Raw genomic sequence first — 27,093 nt, forward strand, 5'->3', positions numbered from 1 at the left:
TAGAACGTGTGACTCTTAACCTCAAGGTTATAAGTTCAAGCCCCATGTTGGATATATATACATACATGTATATGTATATACATTATATATATGTCATTCTAATGGGTGTGAGGTGGTATTTCATTGTATTTTTCCTAAAGATTTTTATTTTTTAATTTTTTCTAAAAGATTTTATTTATTCATTCATGAGAGAGACAGAGGCAGAGACACGGGCATAGGGAGAAGCAGGCTCCCTTCAAGGAGGAGCCTGATGGGGGACTCATCCCAGTACCTTGGGATCACTCCCTGAGCAGAAGACAGATGCTCAACCGCTCAACTGCTGAGCCACCCAGGCATCCCAAAAGATTTTTATTTTAGGTAATCTCTACACTCAACGTGGGGCTGTAACCCACAACACAAAGACAAAAGCTGCATGCTCCATCAACTGAGCCAGCCGGCTGCTCTTCATTGTGGTTTTGATTGGCATCTCCCTTCTGATAATTGATGTTGAGCAGTTTTTTCATATGCTTATTGAATTTTTGTATATCTTCTTTGGAAAATGTCTGTTTAAGCCTTTGCCCATTTTAAAATTGGGCTGTTTTTTTATAGTTGAATTATCAGAGTTCTTAAATCATTATGAATGGTATGGTGAATACCATGGGCTTAGTCTCATATTGGGCAATTTGATGAAGATCTCTTCAAACGGTCTTACCCTGGAATTACTAATATGCAGGGAAAGAGATCTTTTTAAGGTGTTCAGGTAAAATTGGTGAATCATTCTTTAAACGATCATGATTCATTCCCTGTAACTACCCACACACATAGTCCCCCAAACAAAATGTGTTTCTGCTGGCAATAATTAAGAGAAAGAGCTGTGGGGTAAACAGACAACAGTGTCTGCCTCCAGTAGTTTGTCTTCATTGTTAAAAAAATTTTTTTAGGCTAAGAATTTAAATCTTGAGCATAACAACAGAATGAAAAATTCCCGGGGCTTATTTATCTGATCATTAACATCTGTTCCACAGACTCTGGCAGCTGCCCTAGTTTTTGTCCTTTTCAAGACCAGATTTGCAGCTTTTCTATAGATTCTATGAACTAGTTCATAGTCTTCCTAAATGTTCCTTTTGTTGTTATTCTCATGGCTTAAATTATAGAGAGTTTTCTGTTTTATTTGTAACCAAAAACATATGATAGATGGACATATAGAAAGATGCCTGGAATGATAGTCATCTAATGTTAATATTGGCCATTCCTGGGTAGTAAATGGGGATGGACGTGATTGCATGCTTTGAATTCTTTATGACACTGCTGTATTCAAGGAGTCGGACTCAATAGGGTATAGATGTTAGCAGAAAGATTTAGGGGGTCCATAAAAGAATTCATTTTAGGTCTCCAGCTATTTTCTGTGATCTATGCCCCAACTGGCTCTACTCACCCAAGCATGCTTATTGCAGAATTTCCTAGGAGGTGTCATGATTACAAGAAATGCAAAGATCTCAGCAGTTCAGGATTTTTTTTTTAAAGATTTAATTTACTTATTCACGAGAGAGAGAGGAAAAGACATAGGCAGAGTGGAGAAGCAGGCTCCCTATAGGGAGCCAGATGCGGGACTCAATCCCAGGACCCCAGGATCACCACCTGAGCTGAAGGCAGACACTCAACCACTGAGCCACCCAGGTGCCCCTCCATGTTCTGGGATTTAAAAGCCTAGTTTAGGGATGCCTGGGTGGCTCAGTGGTTTAGCGCCTGCCTTTGGCCCAGGACATGATCCTGGAGTCCCAGGATGGAATCCCACATCGGGCTCCTTGCATAAAGCCTGCTTCTCCCTCTGCCTGTGTCTCTGCCCTTCTCTCTGTGTCTCTCATGAATAAATAAAAATAAATAAAATCTTTAAAATAAAATAAAAGCCTAGTTTACTCCAAGGTGACCGTCAGATGCTGATCTACATTCTACTTGCAGTTTCCCTTTTCCCTGCTCCAGCTGAGATGCCCGCAGAGAGGGAGGGAAGAGCTCTTTCTTTATTCACCCATCTTCCTTCCCTAGTAATTGCTTTTAATTCCATTAGGCTGGGCCCAGAGGACAGGGGATTACGTGGAAGACTGGGGCTGGTCTTAGGTGCCCAGGACTTTTGAGATCTGTCACTGGCATTCTCTGGGCTTAGTGGATGTTCCAAGCTCTTTCTTGGGCACTTCTATGAGTTCCTCAGTTCTGTCTGTCCAGTTCTTGGTGGAACATCAACGCATTCTTCTGCTAGCTACTTTCAACTCATACCTCAGTCTCTGAGCTTCCAGCAGGCCATCTCTTTGCTGGGTTACTTTCCAGGTGGCCCACTTGGGAAGAGTCCATTCCAGACAGCTCCAGGCTGGCTTTCTCCTCCACCGACCACATCTGGTCCATAGATATGTCCCCGTCTTTGCCCGTGGAAACAGCTCATTTTCTATGCAACCCTGATTATCTCTTCCTCTGCTTTTCTAGCTCAGGATGATGTAACCAAAGCTCTCATACTAGGACATGTGCTGCCCAAGCTCAGACGACACATGTCAAGTTCCCTGAGTGGTTCCCTTAAATTGCTTCTCACTTGGCTAGAGGGAGGAGGAAGCAATTTCCCTTCATGCCCTTGGAGGGAAGAAATGCTACAGTGCTCCAAAGACTCTCTTCAAAGGGTCACCTTCTCTACTCTTTGACCTCCACATTTTACTTCTACAGGAAGGAAGTGGGTGCATGTTGAATAGATGTGTCTTAGCACCACATTTCAGGACAAGAAGAAAGAAATTGCCACCTTTGTACCATTCTTGGTTGGGGGACCTCAACTGAGACTGAAAAAGTCCTATTTATCATTTAGTCCAGTAAGATCCTATTTTAATAAAAAAGCATTCTTAAAATTACTGAGACTTACCTAGTTAATAATTTTGACATATAGGTATTATGGGCAGAATTATGTTCCATCAAAATTCAGATGTTAAACTCCTAACTCCCAGTACCTCAGAATGTAACTGTACTTGGAGATGGGACCTTTAAAGAAGTGATAAAGGTTAAATGAAGTCACAGGATAGGTCCTAGTCCAATAGGACTGATATCCTTATAATAAGAGGTGATCAGGACACAGACAACATAGACTGCATAGACCAGGGGGTGGGGTGGGAAGTGACACAGTGAGAAAGAAGGTGGCTTTCTGCAAATCAAAGAGAGGCCTCAAAGGAAACCAACCCTGCTGATCCCATAATCTTGGACCAGCCTCCAGAACGATAAAAAAATAAATTTCTGTTATTTATTTTTTCTTAAGTAAGCTCTATGCCCAATGGGGTAAGACTTGTGACCCTGAGAGCAAGAGACGCATGCTCTGGATTCTACATTCAGCCAGCCAGGTGCTCTGAAGTTTCTACTGGTTAAAATACCCAGGTTGTGGGACTTTGTTATGGCAGCCTAACCAAACTAATACAAAAATCTTCCAACCTTCTCCACATATGCATTCCTATGTATTTACATATGTGCACTTAGTCTCAAAAATTAGGATTATAATGATTTGTATTTTCTAGCCTCCTTATTCAATTTAATATATTATAAACTGTTCTTAAGTCTGCATTTTTACAATGTATTTTTTTAAATTTTATTTTAAGATTTTATTTATTTATTCATGAGAGACACAGAGAGAGCAAGGCAGAGACATAGGCAGAGGGAGAAGCAGGCTCCATGCAGGGAACCCAATGTGGGACTCGATCCCGGGACTCCAGGATCACACCCTGGGCTGAAGGCAGATGCCCAACTGCTGAGCCACCCAGGCGTCCCTACAATGTAATTTTTAATAAATGATACATTCATCACTTATTTAATCAAACGTCTGCTACATGACCTTAACATTGTTTTAATTTTTCACTGCTATAACCAATAAGGTGATGACTATCTTCTAGCGCTAAGTAATTCCCAAGGATTACTATTCAGGTAGTTAATAGGTTAAAGAGTATGCATACTTAGAGGATTTTAGTGTTTATCACCAAATTACATTTGAGACTTTTTTTTTAGTTTTTTTTTTTTTTTTAATGTAAGCTCTACACCTAACACGGGGCTTGAACTCATGACACCGAGATCAAGAGTCACATGCTCCACCAACTGAGCCAGCCAAGTGCCCCACATTTGAGGATGTAAGTAACATTTACACTCCTACCTAAAATCTGTGAGAGTGATCATTTCATGTGCCTTGCCTGGGTATTATAATTTCATAAAAGTCTTTGTCATTTTTATAAGTGGTATAAAGCATCATATTGAAGATTACATTTCATTGAGTTGATTACTAACAAGAATAATGCCCCCTCCATACATTCCTTATTGACCATCTATTTACAGATCTTTTTTGTTTGTTTGTTTTTATTTACAGATCTTTATTCAGAAATTGTGTGCTCATATATTTTGCTTTTTCTTTTTAAACCTTCAATCTGTTTTTAAGACTTCCCTATAAGACATTCTTCTATCTTTAAAAGTAATTGTCAAAAAAAAGGTAAGTATGGGCGTCTGGGTGGCTCAGTCAGTTAAGCGTCTGCCTTCAGCTCAGGTTATGATCCTAGGATTCTGGAATGGCTCTGCATTGGGGCTCCATGCTCAACGGCGAGTCTCCCTCTCCCTCTGCCCCTCCCCCTGTTCCTTCTCTCATTCTCTCAAATAAATATTTTTTTCAAAGGTAAAGTATAATATAATAAAATATCTGTGTATGTACCATGAAAAGTTAAAAAATTAAAACATTGAGGATACAATTGAAGTCCTTCCTGAATTCCTCCTTATTACATAACCCCACTTTATCACCTCAGAATAGATTGTATTTTATATTTTAATGTCAAAGTTTATCCCAAAACAATATGTAGTCTTTGGGTCATGTTTTAAAACTTTATATAAATGTTTTCCATTTCTTTTTTTTTTTTAAAGATTTTTATTTATTTATTCATGAGAGACACACAGAGAGAGGCAGAAACACAGGGAGAGGGAGAAGCAGGCTCCATGCAGGAAGCCCGATGTGGGACTTGATCCCGGGTCTCCAGGATCATGCCCTGAGCCAAAGGCGGCACTAAACCGCTAAGCTACCCAGGCTGCCCAAAACTTTATATAAATGGTATTATCATCTAGTATTATTTTGTGACTTGAATTTTCATTCACAATCCTTGTTAGGTTCATACATGGTGGTGCATAGAGACCTAATCCCTTCCTTTTATCACTGTTGTATACTGTTCCACTATGAATGTACTATAATTTATTTATCCAGTCTCCGTTTCCCTCCAAGTATTTATTAAAATAATTAGCAATGGACATTCTTACAAGTTTCCTTGAGTGCATGTATGAGGGTTTCCAAACATTCCTACTCATAGAGTAACTTGGTTATGATGTTTACATATCTCCATTTTTGCTAGATGTTGTCAAATATTCCTATATGTTCTCCGAGGTGGTTGTACCAATGGATACTTACACTAGCAGCATTTGAGGGTTTAATTTGCTACACGTCCATTCCAGTTATTGATACTGTCAAGACTCATACTTTTGCTGATCTGATGGGCCCTAACAGTACTTTAAAAATCTTTTAAAATAGTTTGACTTACAGAAAGTTGCAAAAAATAGTAGAGAATTCATATATATCTTTTCCCCAGATTTCCTTAAAGTTATCAACTTACATAACCATGAAATTAGTATCAGTACAATATTAACTACTAAACTACTGATCTTACTCAAATTTCACCAATTTTCCCCCAATGTCACTGTTCCGTTCCAGATTCAATAAAGGATTCCATTTCCATTTAATTGTTGTGTCTCCATAGTTTCTTCCCATCTGTGAGTTACTCAGCTTTTCCTTGCCTTTCCTGACCTTGATGACTTTTGATGAATACCAGTTGTTTTGTAGAATGTCTCTCAAAGTGGGTTTATCTGATGTTTTCTCAGGATTCAAAACAAAATCTTCCTTTTAGATTAAAATGGCTGAAAAAATAATGTGCTTAATTATGAAGAACCCTGTCTTCTGTGGACAGAGATGTAGTACTGTGATCATGCTGTTTTGGAGCAAGGGGTCTGGACTCATGTAAGGGGACCTCATGAGTCCTTTTACAAGGGATTCAAGAATCCTTCCTTTCTATGGGAGGTAAAATGCTACCTGCAACTTGGCAAAAGTTAGAGCTAGAGAAGACTTGGGGCAACCTTCAAGCAAGTACATGGTCAACAGACTGTAGAAGACAGTGAGTATGATGATCAGTTTTTGATTTTTGGGGGGTAGGGGAGCAGTAAGGGTTGTGTAGCAATTCCTATCTCTTTCCCTCAGGCCTTTGGTAAAAGGTTTGTTTAAAGTTATAGCCTGATTTTAGATGTGCCTTGCAGAATCAAGAGAGAGGGCTTTATCTGTGGTTGGAGTGCAGCATATAGGGAGAAAGGAAAAGGCAATTTTAAAGTAAAAGATGGCTACAGAGAAGTGGAATCCAGTCCAGTGCCAGTCTGGCTGGGCTACAAGCAACAATCACGACCAATTTGTGTAACATACGCATTCCGAGGATTCCCAGAAATACTTTGGAGGAGAAATATGAAAATATGAACATTGTCGCACTGGTTAAGGGCTTGAATGGTTCCTTATTATCATCCTAGACCAAGATCAACCACCATTTTTCTTTTTCTTTTTTTAAAGATTTTATTTATTCATTCATGAGAGACAGAGAGAGAGAGAGAGAGGGAGAGGCAGAGACACAGGGAGAGGGAGAAGCAGGTTCCATACAGGGAGCCCAATGTGGGACTCGATCCCGAGACTCCAGGATCATACCCTGGGCCAAAGGCAGGCGCTAAACAGCTGATCCCCCCACCGTTTTTCTTTCTTAAAAATAATATCTGCACCCAACATGTGGCTCAAATGCACGATCCTGAGGTCGAGTCACATGCTCTACTGACTGAGCCAGCCAGAAGTCCCAACAACCATGTTCTTTGTGAAGCATTCTATATCCTCCCTTTGCTATTGTTACTACTTCCTCTGTAGTCGCACAACTACTTGGTAGGTATAATGTAGTGGGGATCTCCAAGATACTTTCATTTGTTCTCATCTCACTTTCCATTTTATTTGGTAGTCCTGGTATTGGATTCCAAAAATGTTTGTGGAATAAATGCCTATGGTGGGCTATGCAGTGTTTCAGGTGGGAATCCAAAACATCATGTAAGATGTGTTATACCAGGTATAGCGTTTCCCTTCCTCCCCATCCAAGCAGATAGCGGGTTCCAGGTTCACAGCCACAGGACAGGATGTTACAGGGAGAATATGCTGGGGGAAAAGTTTTAGCCATAAGATTATACTATGTGTCTCTGAATCAAATCCATTGGGATATGATGAAGAACGTCTGAGGAAAAAGGAAAATAGTTGTCCTGGGTAAACTAGTTGGATTTGGATACAATATGTGTAAGATGTTCTCTAACTTCTTCAGCCTGATTTTGCACACCACTTGGTATGGTCTTTTGGAGGCTTCAATTCTCAAAACTGTAAACATGGAGCTTTTTTTTGGTTCTGTTATCTGTTTCCTCAGTGGTCAGTTCTGGCAGTTTGTCTTCTTCCAGTGGGTGCTCCTGAACTGTTTATCTCTGCCTGGGAGCTCATCTTTGCTACTGAGAACCCCTGGCTAGACCATTTGCTCTTGCTTGTGCAGCCTTACTAAAGGGAGGAGGTAGTGTTTTCAGCAAGTTAGGGAGAAGAAAGATGTGCCACTGAGCAGGGTACCCAGGTGGCTGGCCTTCTGGACTTGTGTATTCCCATTTTTGCTACTTCAGGAAACATGTTCTCCGACTCAAACTGGAAGGTGTGAAATGGGGATGGGTGTGTACGTGGGATGCATAAAGATCTGCTGGCTTGACTGCTCCCACTGCAGCACTTTAAATAATCCCTCAGTAAATTGCCTGTGTTTTGCCTTCTGAGCCCCCTCCTGCCTCTGGATGCTACCACTTGCGGTGATCAAGACCTCCTTGGCATGGCTCCCATATTTTATGGTAGTATCCTCTCATGTGCTTGCCATCAGCATCCTAGGCTACAGTTTTATTCTTCAATTTGATCATGTATGTTTCCTTTTTCTCAGGGATTTCTTAGTTTCAGATCTACCAAGACTTCCCCCTTCATGTTTTAAGCTCGGCAACATTTTTCTCTGTTCTTTAAAAACAACAACAAAAAAATGTATTGTCTTTCAGGTTTGGTGCAGGACTGGGGTAGGGAGGATCATGTATACATAACCCATCAGAAGCATGTTATGGCACCCTGGCAGCATTTATCAGATAATCAATGGAGTCATCCTGATTACCTTGAAGTACTGCAATGAATGACCTGAAACCAGGAAGGTGGAACATTTCCAAAAGATACTATGAGGCTGATGGGGTTACTCCTGTTAGCAATATATCCTATTAAGACTGGACTGCTAAAATGTTGTTTGCTTTTTAGTTTGTCTACTTCCATGAGAAGAGGGAACTGCTTAGCAGTACAAAGAATTGGTAAGAAACAGTAATAACCGTTAACAACAATCTCAATCACTGTACACCCTCTGCATGTCCCTTTTAAACATGACAGCCACATTATGCAGTATAGGCAGGCTGACTTTAGAACTCAGTGTAACCACTAGGCCAAGATGTGTGCTACAGTGTCAGCCCTCGGGAATTTATAAAGTAGTGACAAGGATGAAGTGTAGATAATATTGTTTTGTCTGGTAAAGGTCTGAAACAAGACAATGATGTCACTTCCAGATAATGTGGTTATGACAAACCAGCAGTTTGGACATATGGTCTAGACCTTGTGTGTGTGTGTGTGTGTGTCTTTTTAAAGATTTATTTATTTATTTATTTATTTATTTATTTATTTATTCATTCATTCATTCATTCATTCACGAGCGATACATGGAGAGAAGCAGAGACACAGGCAGAGGGAAAAGCAGGCTCCCCGAGAGGAGCCTAATGTGAGACTCCATCCCAGGACCCCCGGATCACAACCTGAGCCAAAGGCAGACGCTCAACCACTGACCTAGACATTACTGTTTTCAAACATTTCCTCACTACCTCTTCTTCCTCCGATCCCAACATGACAATCAAAAACTTGGTAGTCACCCCTGACTCCTCTTTTTTCCCCAACACAGATCATCAGCAAATCTGTTTGGTTATTCCTTTAAAATACAATCTAAATCTCACCACCTCTCATGTCTCTGTTGTATCTGGGATTCAGAGTGAGAAAGTCAGAATCAAGAAGTGCCCCCCACCATTTCTGTTGCTCCAACTTCCCTGGAGTCCCAGGAAGCCTAAGAGACACCACCACACACAATGATGCGCCAGAGAAAGGTTCATGCTGCCAAGACCCTTCCTGCCAACAAGAAACAAGCCAAAGCAGAACAGGAAATGACCCTCTAACTCCTTTTTGCTTCCTAAATCTCCTCCTGTGAACCCCCACACTTCCCTTTTGGCATAGTATAGGAATCAGCTTCCTTTGATATTCTGAGTCTCTATCTAGTTCAGAGAGGGACTGTGCTCCTATTTTTCTTCTATTCCCCAATAGTACCTAGAATGTTGTCATGTAGAATACAGCTGCCACTGGGAACAAAGAACTTCTCTAGATAAAAAGCTTGAACCAAACACAGAGTTTCAGCATAATTATCTCAGTGACATACTAAGGTGAAGTATAAACCATTTCTATCTAATTAGTTGGACCCTGCTCAGTGTCTGGAAGCTGTTTTTGTAAGTGTACATATATATGTGTATGTATGTATGTGTGTGTGTGTGTGTGTGTATACATATATATTATATGTATGTATTTTGTTTAAGGTAAGCTCTAAGCCCACCACAGGGCTCAAACTTGCAACCCTGAGATCAAGAGTCACATGTTCTACCAATTGAGCCAGCCAGGCGCCCCTATAATAATCTATTTTTTGAAGACAATTTTAAGCACTAGATTAATAAGGCCACTTACGCTTGTAAATGACAAATGTCCTTTCTAGTATGGAGTACGGCTCAAAACCATTTTTTAAAAAAATCCTTGAGAGACTAATACTCTCCTCTTCACTGATATACTCATTAACTAGGTATTAGAGCTGATTCTTTATTTGGGAAGTTGACAGTTTAGAGCATGACAAAAATGAATTAAAATCCATCCATCTTAATTTAATCCTAGAAAGTTGTTCGTAAGTGAACACTTTTAGAGACAATCCTCAAATGTTCTATATAAGTACACCTAGCTTTCAGGGAAATATGTTTTATTTTGGATGTTCGCAGATCTACACAAGTTCACTGACTTTTATGTCATAACTATATTTACATATTATGTAATATATAGATTAGCCAAAAGAGAAAAAGATACTTCTGATATTAAAATGCCAGACACAGTATAAATCAAGATAACTAAATTATTAAATAGTAATGCTCTTATAAACAGAGATGGAAACACTCAGTCTCATTCTATATTATTCTTTGGATGGTTTCTATGGCTGTAAGCTGCCACAAAGTTTCTCTTTCCTAGTATTATCTACTCTACTGGTTTCTGAAACAAAAGCTCTTGATCTCCCCCTGTGAGTACTCCCTCTAAATGCAAACAAAAAAACAACTATAACTGAAGAAGGAATGTTTCATGGTCCTAGTTTCTCACTTGTGAAAACATTTTTGACTTTGATGTTTTATTCCCTCTGATAGGAATTTACAAGGTTAATAATTAATATCTGAATTGTTGTGACTACAGAGTATAGTCCTGAGCCCAAGGATGGATTCAAATAATCTTCAAGAGACTGGTTCAAAATATTCAGTGAAAGTGAACTGTAAAACTGTCTTCATATCTAGACTTTCTACAACTGAAAACAAATGGTGAAGAGAGATAGAAACTCTCTTAAATCAGTTAGAGGCCTAGGAGTATCTATGTTCAGGGTAACTCCTCGAGTTTAGCAAGAGGAACTCGAAGCACTCACTCCTTCCTTATCTGTGTTTCCCCTCACAGCCTCCCACTGTCTGGTATATACAGTTTAACAGCTACAGTTTTTTGTTGTTTTTTTTTTAAAGCCCTTTCAGCAGGAAGAAGATTCATCACAAAGCATTTATTTCATTTGTATAAGAGATGGGAGCACCTAGTTAGGCCCACTGAGGTATTGTGAATAGAAATATTACATAATTGATTCAGTCTGCTTGGTTACCTCATTTTTTCCCCTGGCAACTTTCCATTCCTCCCAATGTACTATAGTTTATTTATTTATTTTTAAAGATTTATCCACCCATTTGAGAGAGAGAGAGAGAGGGAGAAAGTGCCTGCACACACGAGTGGAGGGAGGGGCAGAGGAGACAGGAAAGGGAGAGAGAACCCACAGCAGACTCCCTGCCTACCACAGAGCCCAACGTGGGGCTCAGTCCGGGCACCCAGAGATCATGACTTGAGCCAAACCAGGAGACAGATACCTAACCAACTGAGCTACCCAGATGCCCCCTAATATACTATAGTTTAGAAAATTAGAAACAGGGAATCCCTGGGTGGCTCAGCAGTTTGGCACCTGCCTTTGGCCCAGGACGTGATCCTGGAGACCCGGGATGGAGTCCCACATCGGGCTCCCTGCATGGAGCCTGCTTCTCCCTCTGCCCGTGTCTCTGCCTCTCTCTCTCTCTCTGTGCCTCTCATGAATGAATAAATCTTAAAATAAATAAAATTAAAAAAAAAAGAAAAAGAAAATTAGAAACAAAAGTAGTTAAGGCATGCTAGGAACAAACTGAGTTCTAAGAAAAGCCAGCAAAAACACAATTCCAGAAAGATACAGGTCTGGGGCCTTTTAAAAGAGGGAGAAATAATTTATGATAATCCTAAATTACCAAGAAAAACCCAAAATGTCTTAATATATTCTTAGAAAGTACAAAAGTATATGACTCATTTAATACTTTGACCAAAATAAATAAAACAAATGTCAGTTCTTTTTGAGATAAACTTCAGTTATCTGGAATATTTATTTTACAGGATATGTTCTCTTCTCTGGGAATGCCAGAAAATTAGGAGGCCTGTAATAAAATAAGAGCTCCCTAATCTTCACCAAGAGAAAAGATAACATAGGCTTTATATGGAAGAAACATGATTTTGAATTTTCCACCAATTTTATAAACCATAAAACATCCTGAGATGTAAAATGTACATATCACTTAACAGTAATGTTGCATAACTGCTTGTTAAATTTGATGTGCTGATTTAGTTACCTGAAACTTATGAATCTCGTCACATTCAGTATAAATATTCCAGAGTTTACTCTAGAAATCTGGATTATTTTGACATTACCCCCCCAAAAAAATCATATTAGAGCAAACACTAAGAAACTGTGACCTAAACTTTTTAAAGTATATAATGAGATTATATAATTAGGACAGTCTGGGACAAGATTCATGTTTGACAAAAGAGAACAGTACTTTTTTCTGTTCACACTATACCACACTGATTTTTTACCTTTAACTATTTGAAATGTTTGCAAAATGCTCTAATAATAAATGGCGATAAATACACAATAAAACATACAGTCATAAAAAAGATCTGAAAATTTAAGAATAGGTACAACCTTGACTTTAGATCAACAGTCTTTTTATATCAACAAAATCATTTATGGCTTTTTTGTAAAGGGTTAGGTAAAAATTCTACTTCCCCAGTTTACCAATCCTTTCATCATAGCACAAAATCATAGGGCTTCACCATAACATTACTATGGTTTCAATTCTATTTTGCAAGTGAAACTCTTTCAAGTCTAACATTAATGACTAATGTCATACTTGCTTTACATCACGTTATTAAAATGAATAATGCACTTCAAGAGCTGAAGTGCACAGTATATTTTCACTTCAAAAACACCCACAAACTAAAATAGATATTTAAAATCTTTATTGTTTCATCATCAAAAGTTTTCTTTCCATAGAAGAATGGCAATGCAGTATCAGTGCACATTCTATGGAAAACTCATACCTCAAACTAGCCTAGAAATCAGAGACAGCACTATGTCGAGCTAGTGTGCAAGATGAAAGACACAATGCTGCCAATGCAATCTGTATACAGAAAGAATATGCAGCTGTTAGAAAAAGAGTCTATGGCCAAGTGAATAAAACAGTAGCAGTGCACTGCACTGATATTCTAGAACAGATAATGGGGAAGGGCCAGAATATGTACTTCCTGAAAAAAAAAAAAATCAAGTAGATCACAGGCACTGAGTTCCCAACTGTATGGCCAGCTACTTCCCGTGTACCTGTACCTTCCTCTTTAGGTTTATATAATTATAACACTGCAAGTTGTTTCTAGCCTACTGAGTGGGACAGCCACATGCAAATCCTTCATTCTGCTTCCCATCTCACAGCGAAAGTCACAACTTGGGTTTTGGCAATAAAACCTGTGGCCTTCAAGCATCTTTAGTAAACCCAAAATTTGTTCCCCTTTTCTTGAGAAATAAACTTCATAAAACAACAAAAGGTAGCTGTCATGATCACTCAGTTTTGTCTGAAGGCAAAATAGTTTTTATGTAAGTATACTGAATAAACACACAAATATCCTCGACAACATACTGTTGAACCAACTTGAACATTTTCATAACTAGCTCTAGAAAAAGGTACTGATAATTGTTGAGATGCAAATGACCACTATGATTTGATCATGCCTGGTTACTGGGAATTTTTTGGTCAGGTCTGTGTTTGAAGCTGCTATACAGCTGGATTTGGCTACTTTGCATTAATTCACACAATAAATGTCATTTAAAAGGAAAAAGCATATCTATCATGATGAAATAAAAATCAAAGAAGTTGAGAGGTATACAGGAAACTTGTCTTAAATATTTTTAAATTACATATGATATAACCTTAGAGAATAAGAACTACAATTACCATGGTTTAAATCTTAAATTGTTAATGCGTCACTTCTCTGCAAGACTAACAAAGTCACTTGTTAATCATGTCAAGGCCTTGCGGGGCAGGGGGCGCTCGGCATGTATGGCATAGCAATTACTTTCCAGGTGAGATAAACACCTCTAATTTAAGTGTTATTAAACTATATTTGAAAAGTTATTTTACTTAATATATACAATGTATAAAATAAGTTAAAAGGAGGAAGCAGGGAAAGGTATTCTGGTCTAGGTGACGCAAACATACAACTTTCCCTTATCAGTAGTAGTTCCATGTAAGTCCATTTCATCCATGGTAAAATATGAAAGGCTGATAGAGGATCAAACATTTCACTTATAAATAGAGGATTCAAAAAAAATGGAATTTCAACGTCGTTTCTTCCCACAATGCAACTCACTCTACTTTAACTATAATAAACATAAATAAAAACCATCTCAGAAATCTGGTTTTACACGCTTACCTTTAACAATAAATTCTTCTAACAACTGAGAAGAAAAGCACTCCTTTGTAGCAATTCCATAAGACAATTTTCAATTCATAAAACACCTGCTCACTGGCAAAACCAGCAACCCTTATGGAGGGCACGGGCATTAATACTTGGCCCCTCTGAGGTATAAATGCAGCTATATTTGCACTGAGTATACAGTCTATAAGGTATACCAACAGTCTGCATGTTTGCATAAAATTGGGAGTGATGTCATCCTGACTGATTGAAAACTTTTAACTTTTTGCAATGGAGGTTAAATAATTTTAAGACAAAAGATATCCTTTAGCCCAGTAATAGCCAGCAGAAATCTAATTCCTAACCAATGCAAATGGTTATTACATTTTAAAAAGGCTTAACATTGCATACTGATTAAAAAAAAAAAACTAAACAGGGATACATAAATATTTAAATTCAGCAGGACACCACAAAAAGCATACTAGAGATAAGTGTGAAATCAGTCAAGCTTTTCCAAAAGAGAAAATCCTTTTAATCCTTCAGCAAGTCTCTGCGAAAATAGTATGCTTACAATAAAAGTGAGAAGGGAGCACCTAGGATACCCCCAAGAGGCTTGCTGTACTACTCAGCATTCCTGCCTCATCTTCTGTGTGCGTGGATGGCCAACAAATGACAAGAAGTCCATCTGACAATAGTTCAGTAATTCCTTTCACCACTGCTGCCAGCTGAAGTCATCATTGCTTCCAAAGACCAAGAAAAAGCCCAGTATAGTTGCAAAGATGACTGTGTTTCCTGTGAGAACAAGTGCACAAGCTCCCCACTCAATCTAGGGAAAGAAGACAGATAAACAGTTAATAGACACATGAAAAACAAAAAGAGAATGAAAAGTAAATCAAGACTCTAGTTGAAAGCCAATCATGATCTAAAACAGATACAATTTGTAATAATAACTTTCACTCTACTGAAGATGTAATGGTCTTTTCTATATTGCTGTTTTTAATTTACTTCTTTTAAATAGACAAAGTCACGAAGATGATAATTATTCAACAGCTCGACTTCTGGACTCTGAAGAGGCAGCACAGACATCTACAACTTTTGGTTTGTAAAGAAATCTGCTCCAACTCTTCTTCAGTAAATCTAAAATTTTATCTAGAAAGCAGATTAAAGTACCAGAGACGAAAACACATTCATGTACATTCTTTTAAAGGGGCAAAGGGGATTACCTGCCTCACCATTTGGAAGGGTGGCCAGGCCCTGGCTTTTCTACCACCTCAGAGATGGAGAAGTGAATCTGATTGCCGAATCTGGGAGGGAGACAAGCATATGGAGCCCAGCACCCCTTCCCCTCTTTCATACTTTCCCATTTGCAGAGAACACATAATGTCCCCTTAGGCCTTTCAACAGTTACAGAGGGGGTGGCTTGCGGTTGGGGAGCACTGGGTGAGCTGATGTGCCCAGTTCTGGGAGTGAAGTACTGGTGAGCCAACTGTTGTTGCAGACCCCAGCCATGCTCTCCAATATCATTTTTATCAGTTAATGACAACAAAAGATTATCTCTATCCTCTAGGATCTTATGTCTCTCATCTCTTTTTCATGTCATTTATCAATATCTTTTATCCTGAGGTAATTTTAACACACAGTCTAATGTAAAATTGTTAACAGAAAAATATATTTACTTACCAGACGTGCTCTGGCAAACACAATAGGGAGCCCAAAAGCTGAGACAACAATGCCTGTTGTAAGAAATATGGCAAGTTCCTTACAAGCGTTACTCATAGCATCTGTGTCATCCACTAATCTTCTCGCTATGCAGTATGGAATAGGTGAAAGGATGTAAAAAAACAGAACAAAGAGAGGCCAGTATTGGCTAGGAAAAAAAAAATAAGTTAATGTAGTTTTTGCTATCTATGTCATTTTTCTACACATAATACATGCTTTTTAAAAATAAGGACTAAAGAAATGTTGCAAGGTACAAAACATGATATAGATTAAAAATAAACAATAACCTGAACACTGAAAAGAAAAACATTTAGAGTCATGGTATTTCTAAAGCCAGTTGTGACACAATGATTAAAAATTTCTTATATTAGAAGAAAATGCTTTATAAACTAAAACAGTTGGAATCAAGGCCCAAAATTCAAAAATATTATTTAAGTTATACATAAAGAAGCATATGGAAAATAGAAATATTAGCACAGTAATTTTTAAAAGGCAAAATTCATGCCCTTAACTTTTAATGAATGAGTCTTCTTGGCTTAAAGCTGGAACACCCCCAAACTCTGCTTCGGTCACTGTGAACTCCCAAAACACTAAAATCAAAATGTAGAAAATGAACTGAAAGTAATGTTGAAGACTTTCAGCCAGAATATAGAAAATAGGTGGCTTTTAATGTGCAATCTAGCTATTGTATTGTGCCAATGTCATTTCCAGGTTGGATAATACAAGTAAGGTTATGTAAGACAGGGCCACTGGGGGAAGCTTGTGTGAAGGGACAGGGGACCTCTCTGTACTATCTTTGCAACTTCTTCACTTGATCTTAGCCAAAAGGCAGAGAAGTGATCTTTGCAACTTCTTGATAGTATGTAATCATTTCAACATAAAAAGTTAAAAAGAAAACAAAAACACAAAAGTGGAAACACCAAGCTGCCCACATCTCCCCTCCTTTCTCCTTCCACTCTTCTAATGACCTTTTTGTGGGTCCTTCCATATTTCCATACAGATAAATTTTAGCAACATGAATCACTGCATTTTTCCATTTAACAATGTATCTTGAGCACCTTTACCTGTTAGGATTTACAGCTCTTCCTCATTCTTTTTAAGAGTGCCTACAATTTCCATGGATGGATGGACATACCATAGTTTAAACCATTTCTCCTTTGACAGGCCTTTAGGATGCCTCCAGGGCTTTTGTTATTAACAGGGCTGCCATGTATACCGAGAATCCCCCCTCATATACATGTCTTTGCAAACATCTGCTAGGAGATTTGCATGAGAAATTCTAAGTGGAATGACTAGTTCAAGGAATATACACATTTTGAGAGCTATAAGCAAACTGGCCTCCAAGATGACTGCACATAGCTATTCCTTCACCCCACCGCACACAGCAGTGCCTGTCTGCCCATAGCTTTTATCTCTGCCAAAGGATTTCATTTAATTTTGAAAGAGGCTGAGTATAACTTCATGTGCTTATTATTAGTAAATGTGCAGTTCTTTTTCATACTTGTGCATTTTTCTATTTAGTTGTCTGTATTTTTCTCACTTATCTATCCTTTTTTTAAAAAAGATTTTATTTCTTTATTCATGAGAGACACAGAAAGAGAGGCAGAAACATAGGAAGAGGGCAGAGAAGCAGGCTCCATGCAGAGCCCCGCATCGGGCTCAATCCTAGGACTTCAGGACTCCAGGATCACACCGAGCCAAAGGCAGACGTTCAACTGCTGAGCCACCCAGGCGTCCCTATCCTATTAATTTTTAAAAGTTCTTTCTATCCTATGGAAAGTAATAGCTTACATAACTTTTTCTGAGTCAACTGTCTCTTAATTCTGCTTCTGGTATTTTTTGCTAAAAAGACATTTTTAAATCTTCTCATGTTTAATTTTATCAATAGGCACTTGAAACTGAACAGTAGTGCAATAGCCAAAGCATTTTTTGCACTTTTAAAAAGGTTTGTCCTTGGTCAATGAACATTTCTCAGGATTACTTCTACAGTAGAAGCTTTCATTCAAAAAATTCTTAAAGTTTTAAAAGTAGAAAAATTTTACCCTCAAACACTCAAAAACACAAAAATTTTACATACTTGTATATTGGAAGGGCACATCCAAGCATCAAAAACATCAGCCCAATTGCTCCTCCAAAGGACAAACTAATCAAAGCTGCAAAGTAAATAGAGTCAAATACAAACATTAATTAAACTTAACATTATTTTTAATATCAGTGTTAGCAGTCTGAACATTACCTGGGATCCCAGAAGCAAAAGGCAAAACAGAACACAATACAAAAAACAAATGCATTAAAAGTGAGATATCTTCAATTATACTCTAAGTTATCTATAGTCTCTGAATAAGTTTTTTGTGTCATCTTCAAAGCAAAATAAAGCAACACTGATTTTCAGAGCCCTGACCCATCATAAACGCACTACCACATTCTCTCATTACTGGCTCTATTTCTAATAAGTATCTTAGCCTGCCAGATCGATGTTCCTCCAGTAATTAGTGTTATATTTACTCCACAGATCATTACAGTTTGAAAAGCAGGATGTTCAGAAACTGCATTCTCAGCTTTACTGGACTTTAGAACTTTATTTTTTGGGAAAGTCTCTCATGATCAGTTCCTGCTTCTTGCATATACACCCAATGTGCTCAAAACTAGTAAAAAAAAAAAAGTGTCCAAGGATATCTGAAGTTAATAATTTTAATCAACTAATTTTGATATAGACATTTAAATAGCTTACAAAACTATAGTTGGGTTTCCTCCCCTAACCTTCTACACATTGGAAAATGCACAAGATAATGGGTATAAATCCTTCTTTGGTATCACTATTTTAAAATATTAACACAAGCAATAGATGCATTCTACAGATAAAACATAGTTTCTAAAGTTATACACACACAAAACATATTTTATAAGATGTTTTCACATATTATTAGTGAGTAGAAAAAACTTTCTTCAATAGGCATAGTTAATTGATGGCCCAGAATTAAGCAAAGATACAAATGATCAATTTATTTATTTAGAGTTCTATATAACTTGTATTTTTCTGTAACTGCATTGGCTAAGAGAATAACTTAGGTGTTTTTTGTTTTAAATGAGGCAGTACATTAACCTTAACAGAAATCTTATTTTTCAAAAGAGTTGCGGAAGGTCTAAAAGTTACCAAAAGAAAAGCTAACATATACAGACTAAAACTAACAGTAAAGGGGTTAAATCCTGCCCAGTACTACTGACAGATTTCTCTGGATTAAAATGGTTATAATTATAGACACCCACTCACATGGTATGGTAAGATAGTAGATTTGGTTTTCATTTAGATCACCGATGTAGATCATGTCAACTCTGAACACATTTCCCTAGTCCTTAGTGCCATATTTTCAGTTACAGAAAAAAGAAAGGAAAAGAGTTGCATTTTTATTTTACAGGAAATAACTTCGTTTACAATGAAATGCAATGTAAACTGTGAGAAAAATACTGAGTTTACCACTTGTTTTGTTCATAGGCCCTCAAAATGTGACCCTGCTCACTCTCCTAACACCAGCCTATATTACTATGCCTTGCTCTCTGCACTTTGGTTACACTGGCTTTTCCTCTCCTGGAAATTAGCAGGCTCCTCACCCACATGGCCCTTATACATGTCCCTTCTATCTCGGAAACTTTTTCATTCATTCATTTCATTCGAGAAATATTTACTGAGAGCCAAATACATAACAAGTGTTGGAGATATGTTAAGAAACCAGACAAGGTCCTTCCACATGCAGGGAGCTTGCATTATTCTTCCATTCCCTTCCTCTTTCTTCCAAGCGAATTCCTCTATGTCCTTCAGATGTCAGCTCAATCATTTCTTCCTCACTGAAGTTTTTTCAAATCTCCTGCTAGACCAATTCCCCCTATTAGATATATTCATTCATTATTCAACAAATATCTACTGAGCACCTAATACGTTTTCACACACTGTTCTTGATAAGGCAATGAAAAAAAATTAAAGCTCTTGCTCTCACAAAGCTTATACTCTAGCAGGGAACAAAATCATAAAAATAAAGTTAGAAAATTAATGTTAAGTGCTATGAAAGAAATCAAGTAAGGTACGACGATGGGAGTGGTATTTCAGACAGAGCGGCCTTGGAAGACATCTCTGATGAGGTGACATCTGAACAGAGATTTATATGAAATGAGGGAGCAAATCACGTGGATATCTGCAGGGGAGTATCCCAGGCAGAGGATTATGCATGTGCAGAGGCCCTCCTTGCACTGTATACATTCTCTTTGCTCAGTTACGATACCTGTAATTTTATAATGACTTATACCTGTTTTTCCTTTTTTAAATACAGATTTAATTTATTTTAGAGAGAGAGAAAGAGAGAGATTGGAAGACAGAGAGTATACGTGCAAGTGGGGTAAGGAGCATAGGGAAAGGGACAAGCAGACTCCGTGCTGAGCTCAAAGCACGATGTGGGGCTCGATTCCATGACTCTGAGATCGTGACCTGAGCCAAAATCAAGAGTCAGACGCTTAACTGACTAAGCCATCCAGGCACCCCTGTATCTGTTTTTCCTTATAATGTTTGGTCCACCACAGCAGGGAAAAAGTTTTTCTGTTCATGCTCACACCCCAGCTCTTAACAATGCATAATAAGTATTTTAGAATGAGTAAAAAACCCAAGGGGAAAAAAAGAGAGAAAGGAACAGAAAGGAAGAGGACAGGAAGATCATTCCAAAGTAGCAGGGTAAAAACAGCACATAAATCAAAGTCAGGAGACAATGGGTCCCTAGCCCCTACTAGCCACTTAACTAGCTGTCTACAGAATCGTAGCTGAGTGTCAGTTCTTTCTTTTATAAAATGAGACTTGGGGGTGCCTGGGTGGCTCAATCAGTTAAGTGTCTGCCTTGGGCTCAGGTCATGATCCCAGGACTCTGGGATGGAACCCTGCATCGGGCTCCCTGGTCAGTGGGGAGTCTGCTTCTCCCTCTCCCTCTGCCCCTCTCCTGCTTGTGCTCTCTTGCTCTCAAATAAGCAAATAAAATCTTTTTAAAAAATGAGACTTGGACTAGAACTAAAATGCAAATAATTCTCTGAACACTAAAGATACTTGTAACAAGACATGCTGAAGAAGTAAAATGTCATCTTCGCTTAAAATTTTTTTTAATTTCCGTATAACTAACATACAGTGTTATATTAGTTTCAGGGAACCATCTTCACTTTTTGAATGTAGTTGCCAAACAGCTAAATTCACCACTATAAATACTATATAATAACAACTTATTTATTCAGAAGCCATTTATCCAAAATATAGTTTAGAATCCTAGAGGAAACAAGGGTCACTACAGAGCACAACAGATGTCACAAAGCCCATACACTAAAGCTACCATTCTTTATAAACAGACCCTTAGGCTCTTATTCAGTCATTATTTATTCATTTTTGTAGTACAACTGTTGTGTGAGAATTTCAGCAGAATAAAAAAAATTAAAGAGTTACCTATGTTCATTTATACATATTTTTTCAATAGCTATTCATGTAGCCAGAACAAAATTGAGTAGTCACTTTCTCTACCCAGAAATGATCATTGTTACCTGTAACTTGTAACATAAAATTTTCTAAGTTTAAAGATCTTGTTTTCCATAAACAAATGACAAATAGGAGGTAGAACTGCACATAAGCAAGATCTGCCCTCTCAGAAGAGAATGGTAACTGAAAAAAATTCTTGAATCAGGCAGAAAAATCTCAAAAAGCATACTGGTTTGTGGTAATCTTGGCCAAAAGGCAATAGCTTTAGGGCTGGATGGTGTCTGAGGGTAACTCTTCTATGATAGAGAACAATCATGTTCTTACCAAAAAAGAAAGTCTAAATTCTTTGAGTACACTCTTAAAAAGTCAATAAAAGATGATCTCTTAAAAAGTTAAAAATGAAAACAAGGTAAGATTTAAGTATTAAAAAATAGCTTTCTGTGACATCCCACCTCCCAGTCACACTGGATATGATAAAAATCAATGGGGTTAAACGTATCACTCTAAAGCGTTCTCAAAACTTACAAAGTTTCTCCAGTCTTATGAAATCAGCAACTAGGCTGGTTTATATACAAATTTCATCATTTGTGTATAAATGGTTGTCCCATATGACACATCAACAAGGCAAGAATTTATACTGTAACTGAGTGATGAAACATTTGGAGGGCAAAACTTAGATATCTGAGTCTGGTTTCTACTCCCAAAGCCTCTAGGCTAGGGATGGAACAGCCCAATTATCTAAACTCTCCAGAGACGGGGTGCTGATTCTGTGACTACAAAGAAATTAGCCTAGCAGCGGCCAGTTCCCTAACCTGGGAGTTCCCAGAAAAATCTAACATATGACCAAATATTAGCAAATGGCTTAAGAAATAAATGATGGTCTCCAATTACAGCAGCACTCCTGCCTAATACAAAGACAGGCCAACGAAAGAAAATGTCCTGATAAAAGTCATAACAATCAGAAAAATCTTCTGGAAACCGAAAGTTTATTAGCACAATTCCATCTGAGATACTTCCGCCTGGTTAATATTTTCCTAAATTTGGAAAAGGAAACTACAAAGCTATTTTCTTCAGAGGGAGGCTTCCGTTGATGACACTGAAGAAATTGGGAAGAATCGGGAAACTGGCAACATTCTTAAAAACCACAGCATTCTACCCAAACCATCTTTCCATACAGGGATTTAAAGAGGTCTATCACAATTCTAAAAAAAAAAAAAAAAAAAAAAGTTGAAAATGATCTTCGTTGCTTATCTAATGACAAAGCTTTACATCGGAAATGAAATGTTTTCAGACATTAAATTATAAACCAGATACAGCAAAAATGTGACTCTGGCAAAGAAGCTCAATAAAAGTTGTCCTGAAGGAAAGAAGTTACATAGAAACACACACACAAAAAAAACCAAAAAAACCCAACACTACTATCAGAGTTCTCCTGCTTCCCTGCCCCTTGTACCAAGCCGTCAGGTCAGGAAATCAATGCAATTCGTGGTCGAAGAGTTGAAAAGGCTGTCAACGGTATTTCCTTCTAATCACATCAACAAAAACTACCAAATAATACGAAAGAGTGCAAGCTGCCGTGATTCCTAAAGAAAATATGTGAATAAGCGAGCAATTTCCCATTAAGCTGTAACACGATTTTAGTCCTTCAACGAACCCAACTACAGAGCGTCAACGTGCAGCCGCGGAGCCCAGGAGCACTTCGGGGTCCCTTACAGGCTCGAACCTGCTCGGACCGACCCCACAAATCAACACGCGTCAGTTCCGGAAGCCTGTGAAAGCGGGGAGCGCAGGTCCCAAGAGGGGGATGTGGCGGCCAAGGTCCAGGAAAGGACCGTCCCTAAGTGCTTCCAGGGCGCTCCGGAGGGACTCGGCTCGGCTCGGCACCCCAAGCCGAGAGGGAGATGACACCTGGTTTCCCGTAACTGGCCTCCCCAGGGGCCTCAAGCCCCGCAAAACCAGTCCCCGCTCGCCTCTCGGATGCAAACTCCTGCAAAACGCGAGCGACGGCCCGAGGCGCTGCGGGGCTCCCGCACGCCCAGGACCCCTCGGTTCTCCGTACCGGGGCCGACGCGCGCTGGGAGGGAGGCTTCCGAGACGAGCAGCGAGCGGGGCCGACGCACAAGCCGCCCGCCGCGCCGGCCTTCCCGGGGACGGGGGACGGGGGACGGGGGACGGGGGGCGGGGGCGGAGGGGGCGCCGCGCCCAGCTCGGCTCGCGGGCTGCGAGGGCGGAGGCGGGGGTCGCGGGGCGGGCGGCGGCCGCCAGCGCAGGGAACCCCGCGTCGCGCGCGCCCGGGCCGAGGCGGCGGCGTGCGGGGACCCGCGACGGACCCCCTCCCCCTCTCCCGGGCGGCCCAGCCCGCCCTCCCGCGCCCTGCGCCCCAGGCCCACCTTTGATGCCGGCCATGGCGGTGACGTCGCTCCTGGCTCCAGGACGCGAGGCGGCGGCGGCGGCGGCGGCCGGGAGACGGGAGACGCGCGGCGGCGGCGGCGGCGGCGGCCAGACAACACCCGGAAGTGCGCGACGCAGCACTTCCGCCGGCGACTCGCGCTCGCGCGGGGGCGCGGGGGCGCGGGGGGCGCGCCGGGCTGGGGGCGGTGGGGCCGAGCCCTCCGCGGCCCGCCGTGCGGCCGCGCGGCTCCCCGTCCTCGCCGGCTCGGCGGCGTCGCCTCGCTTCGGTTCCCAGCTTCCCACCTCCGTAGGTGGAGAGGAGACGAATACGGATCTGAATACAAATCCCAACATCGCTGTTTGCTTTTCGTTTTGAGTAGTTGCAAAGCTGGGGAGCGGGGGGAGAAAGCAGAGGCACAAACACATTTACTAGTCTCCCTGCAGATGTATTCAACGTTCATTGTTTGGGGAACGGGGCGAGGTACCGAGGTGCACAAAACTGGGTGCAGGGGATCCCTGGGTGGCGCGGCGGTTTGGCGCCTGCCTTTGGCCCAGGGCGCGATCCTGGAGACCCGGAATTGAGTCCCGTTTCGCGCTCCGGGCATGGAGCCTGCTTCTCCCTCTGCCTGTGTCTCTGCCTCTCTCCCTCTCTCTCTATGTCTATCATAAAAAAAAAACAAAAACAAAAACAAAAAAACAACAACAACTGGGTGCAGCTTCTGCCCTGAAGGAGCTTGCACACGCACACAAAATCTAAAATTGTAACAATGATAATTGCTAGGGAGATGGGTAGATAGTCCTTTGAAAACCTTTGATTTAAATCAGATTTTTCCCGAGGGAGGGACAACAGAGGGATGAACAGGGGTGTAACTAGAAGACATAAGGGGGAAACCGTTATGGGGAAGAGTGTGTTGAGGGGCACAGGTGGGATGCTGAGCTTGGGAGACAAACTGGGCCCCAGGAGTTCGGTCTGTTGGCGAGAGGAGAGGCTAGTGGGATTGTTCTGGTTTATAGGGTAGGACAACAGAGTCCTATATTAGGATTTTCCTCCCCTCCTGAGCCATGAGAATCTTTCAAAGGGTTTTTAAAAAAAAATCCGAGTGTAGGTGCTTGACGTGAGATTTGAATTTTTCAATCTTTTCAGTCACCAGGCTAACGTAAACTGCTATGTAAAACTTGGTTGAGTGAATGGTTAGAAGAGAGATTTCCAAAACGTTTTAAAATGAGAGGTACTGGGAACTAAAGTTTTTTTTTTTTTTAAGATTTTATTTATTTATTCATGAGACATACACAGAGATTGAGAGACCCAGGCAGAGGGAGAAGCAGGCTCCATGCAAGGAGCCTGACGCAGGACTCCATCCTGGGACTCCTGGATCAGGCCCTGGGCTGAAGGCAGGTGCTAAACCGCTGAGCCATGCAGGGCTCCCCCCAAAGGCCTCATCCTACCCTGCTGCTTTCCACTACCTTCAGGGTTGAATCATAATTTTTTTTAAAAAACAGATCTCTTGAGGCTTAATGCCCCCAATAAATCTATCGATATTTTGTGGAGGAGTAGAATTTTTTTTTTCCTTTTCAAGTTAGTGCAAAAAATTCTGGAGCCTTCTGAATCATGAAGAGTTTCCATTTAAGGATTGTAGTAGCAAAAACACAAGGCACACTTGAACATATGCTGTAGAAATGTTGCCGCTTGAGACAGTCTGTGAACCACCAGCTCTTCTCCAAACTGAAGCAGGTATATGCATCCTTCTACCCAACCATCTTGAAAGGAGGTGAAATTCTTGGAGAAGTAAATGCTTTCATCCCAAATAGTCACCACTAGCACCTTTCTGGTTTTGTTCCACAGTATTCATCCTTAAAAGCAGGATGATTGAGGGAACATAACAGAGATACCTCATCAGCAGTGATGGTATTGGTGGTGGTGAGAGTGATAGGTTCTTATCTCACAGACTTATAGCTTGGCTCGTAGGGAGAAAGATCACATTTGAGAAAGCCTTTTGGGGCTTCCACAAGTCCCAGTAGCTGAGTTAAGTGCTAGTTTCCTCTTGTGACAGTTGGGTTGGGCATTGCAGATACTCATCCTAGATGACAGTAACAGGCAACTGGGATTGTTCTTCGGGTTAGAAGGGTCTATGTTCTTTTGCTTCCATGTTCACAGAATCTTATGAGATTATGTTCCTTTGACTTTTCTATGAAAACCACAGTGTTACTAGCAAGAAAACCCTCACTACCCTAAGGACTAATATTGATCTACAGATAATATCTAGAGGCACTTGAGACTTGAAAAACAGTTTCCAAATGTATCTCAAAAACTACCTACGACAGAACTCTTTGGAATGTTTCCTAAAAATGCAAATTCCTGAGACCCACTCCAGACCCAGAAGTTCTGAATCAGAACTTTTGTGGGCAGAGCCCAGGAATCTAAAATTTTATCAAGCACCCTGCATGGAGCTTGCTTCTCCCTCTGCCTGTGTCTCTCTGCCTCTCTCTCTGTGCCTCATGAATAAATAAATAAAAATCTTTAAAAAGTAAATAAATAAAGTCAATTTGCCAACGTACAGGATAATACCCAGTTACTCATCCCATCAATGTTAAGGTGAATCCTTAACGTTAGTTAATGTTATATCCTTTAAACGTTCCCTAAGTATTCTTACAAAATAGTTAATCAGTGTTATCTTACATAGTTTCAAAAGTTACTCAGGTAGCTTCTTATCCTCCAAAGTTAACTCACAAGATGGGGATGGGGGTGAGAGAAACAGAACTGTTGTTTGTTGTGAAACTGGTATGTGCCTGTGCTTTAAACATCCGATTTCATCCTTTCCACAACTTTGTGTATTGGGAATTACTAATTCTTACAGATCAAGTCAGAGAAACTTCAGGGAAGCTTTTAGTTTTAGTTTTGAAAAGTTCTGGAAAAATTAAATATATAAAAAGGAGTCAGAATGGTATAAATCTTTTTTTTTTTTAAGATTTTATTTATTTATTCATGATAGACATAGAGAGAGAGAAGCAGAGACACAGGCAGAGGGAGAAGCAGGCTCCATGCACCAGGAGCCCGATGTGGGATTCGATCCCGGGTCTCCAGGATCGCGCCCTGGGCCAAAGGCAGGCGCCAAACCACTGCGCCACCCAGGGATCCCCAGAATGGTATAATTAATTCCCAGGTACCATCAACTACCTTCAAAGCTTAACACATGTTCAATGTTATATTGTC

General features: G+C 40.0%; 1 protein-coding gene across 1 annotated transcript; it reads right to left on the reverse strand.

Annotated features, from left to right (window-relative positions):
* Nucleotides 1-11,883: 11,883 nt before the first annotated feature.
* Nucleotides 11,884-24,049, reverse strand: LEPROTL1 (leptin receptor overlapping transcript like 1). The gene is made up of 4 exons (XM_072763574.1): nucleotides 23,882-24,049; nucleotides 18,072-18,147; nucleotides 15,956-16,142; nucleotides 11,884-15,101 (listed from the first exon to the last, which is right to left on the reverse strand). The coding sequence occupies exons 1-4, from the start codon at nucleotides 23,895-23,897 to the stop codon at nucleotides 14,985-14,987; spliced, it is 396 nt and encodes a 131-aa protein (XP_072619675.1). The 5' UTR covers nucleotides 23,898-24,049; the 3' UTR covers nucleotides 11,884-14,984.
* Between the last annotated feature and the right edge of the window lie 3,044 nt (nucleotides 24,050-27,093).

This window comes from Vulpes vulpes, chromosome 7, assembly GCF_048418805.1.
Source record: "Vulpes vulpes isolate BD-2025 chromosome 7, VulVul3, whole genome shotgun sequence".
NCBI classification, from domain to species: Eukaryota; Metazoa; Chordata; class Mammalia; order Carnivora; family Canidae; genus Vulpes; species Vulpes vulpes.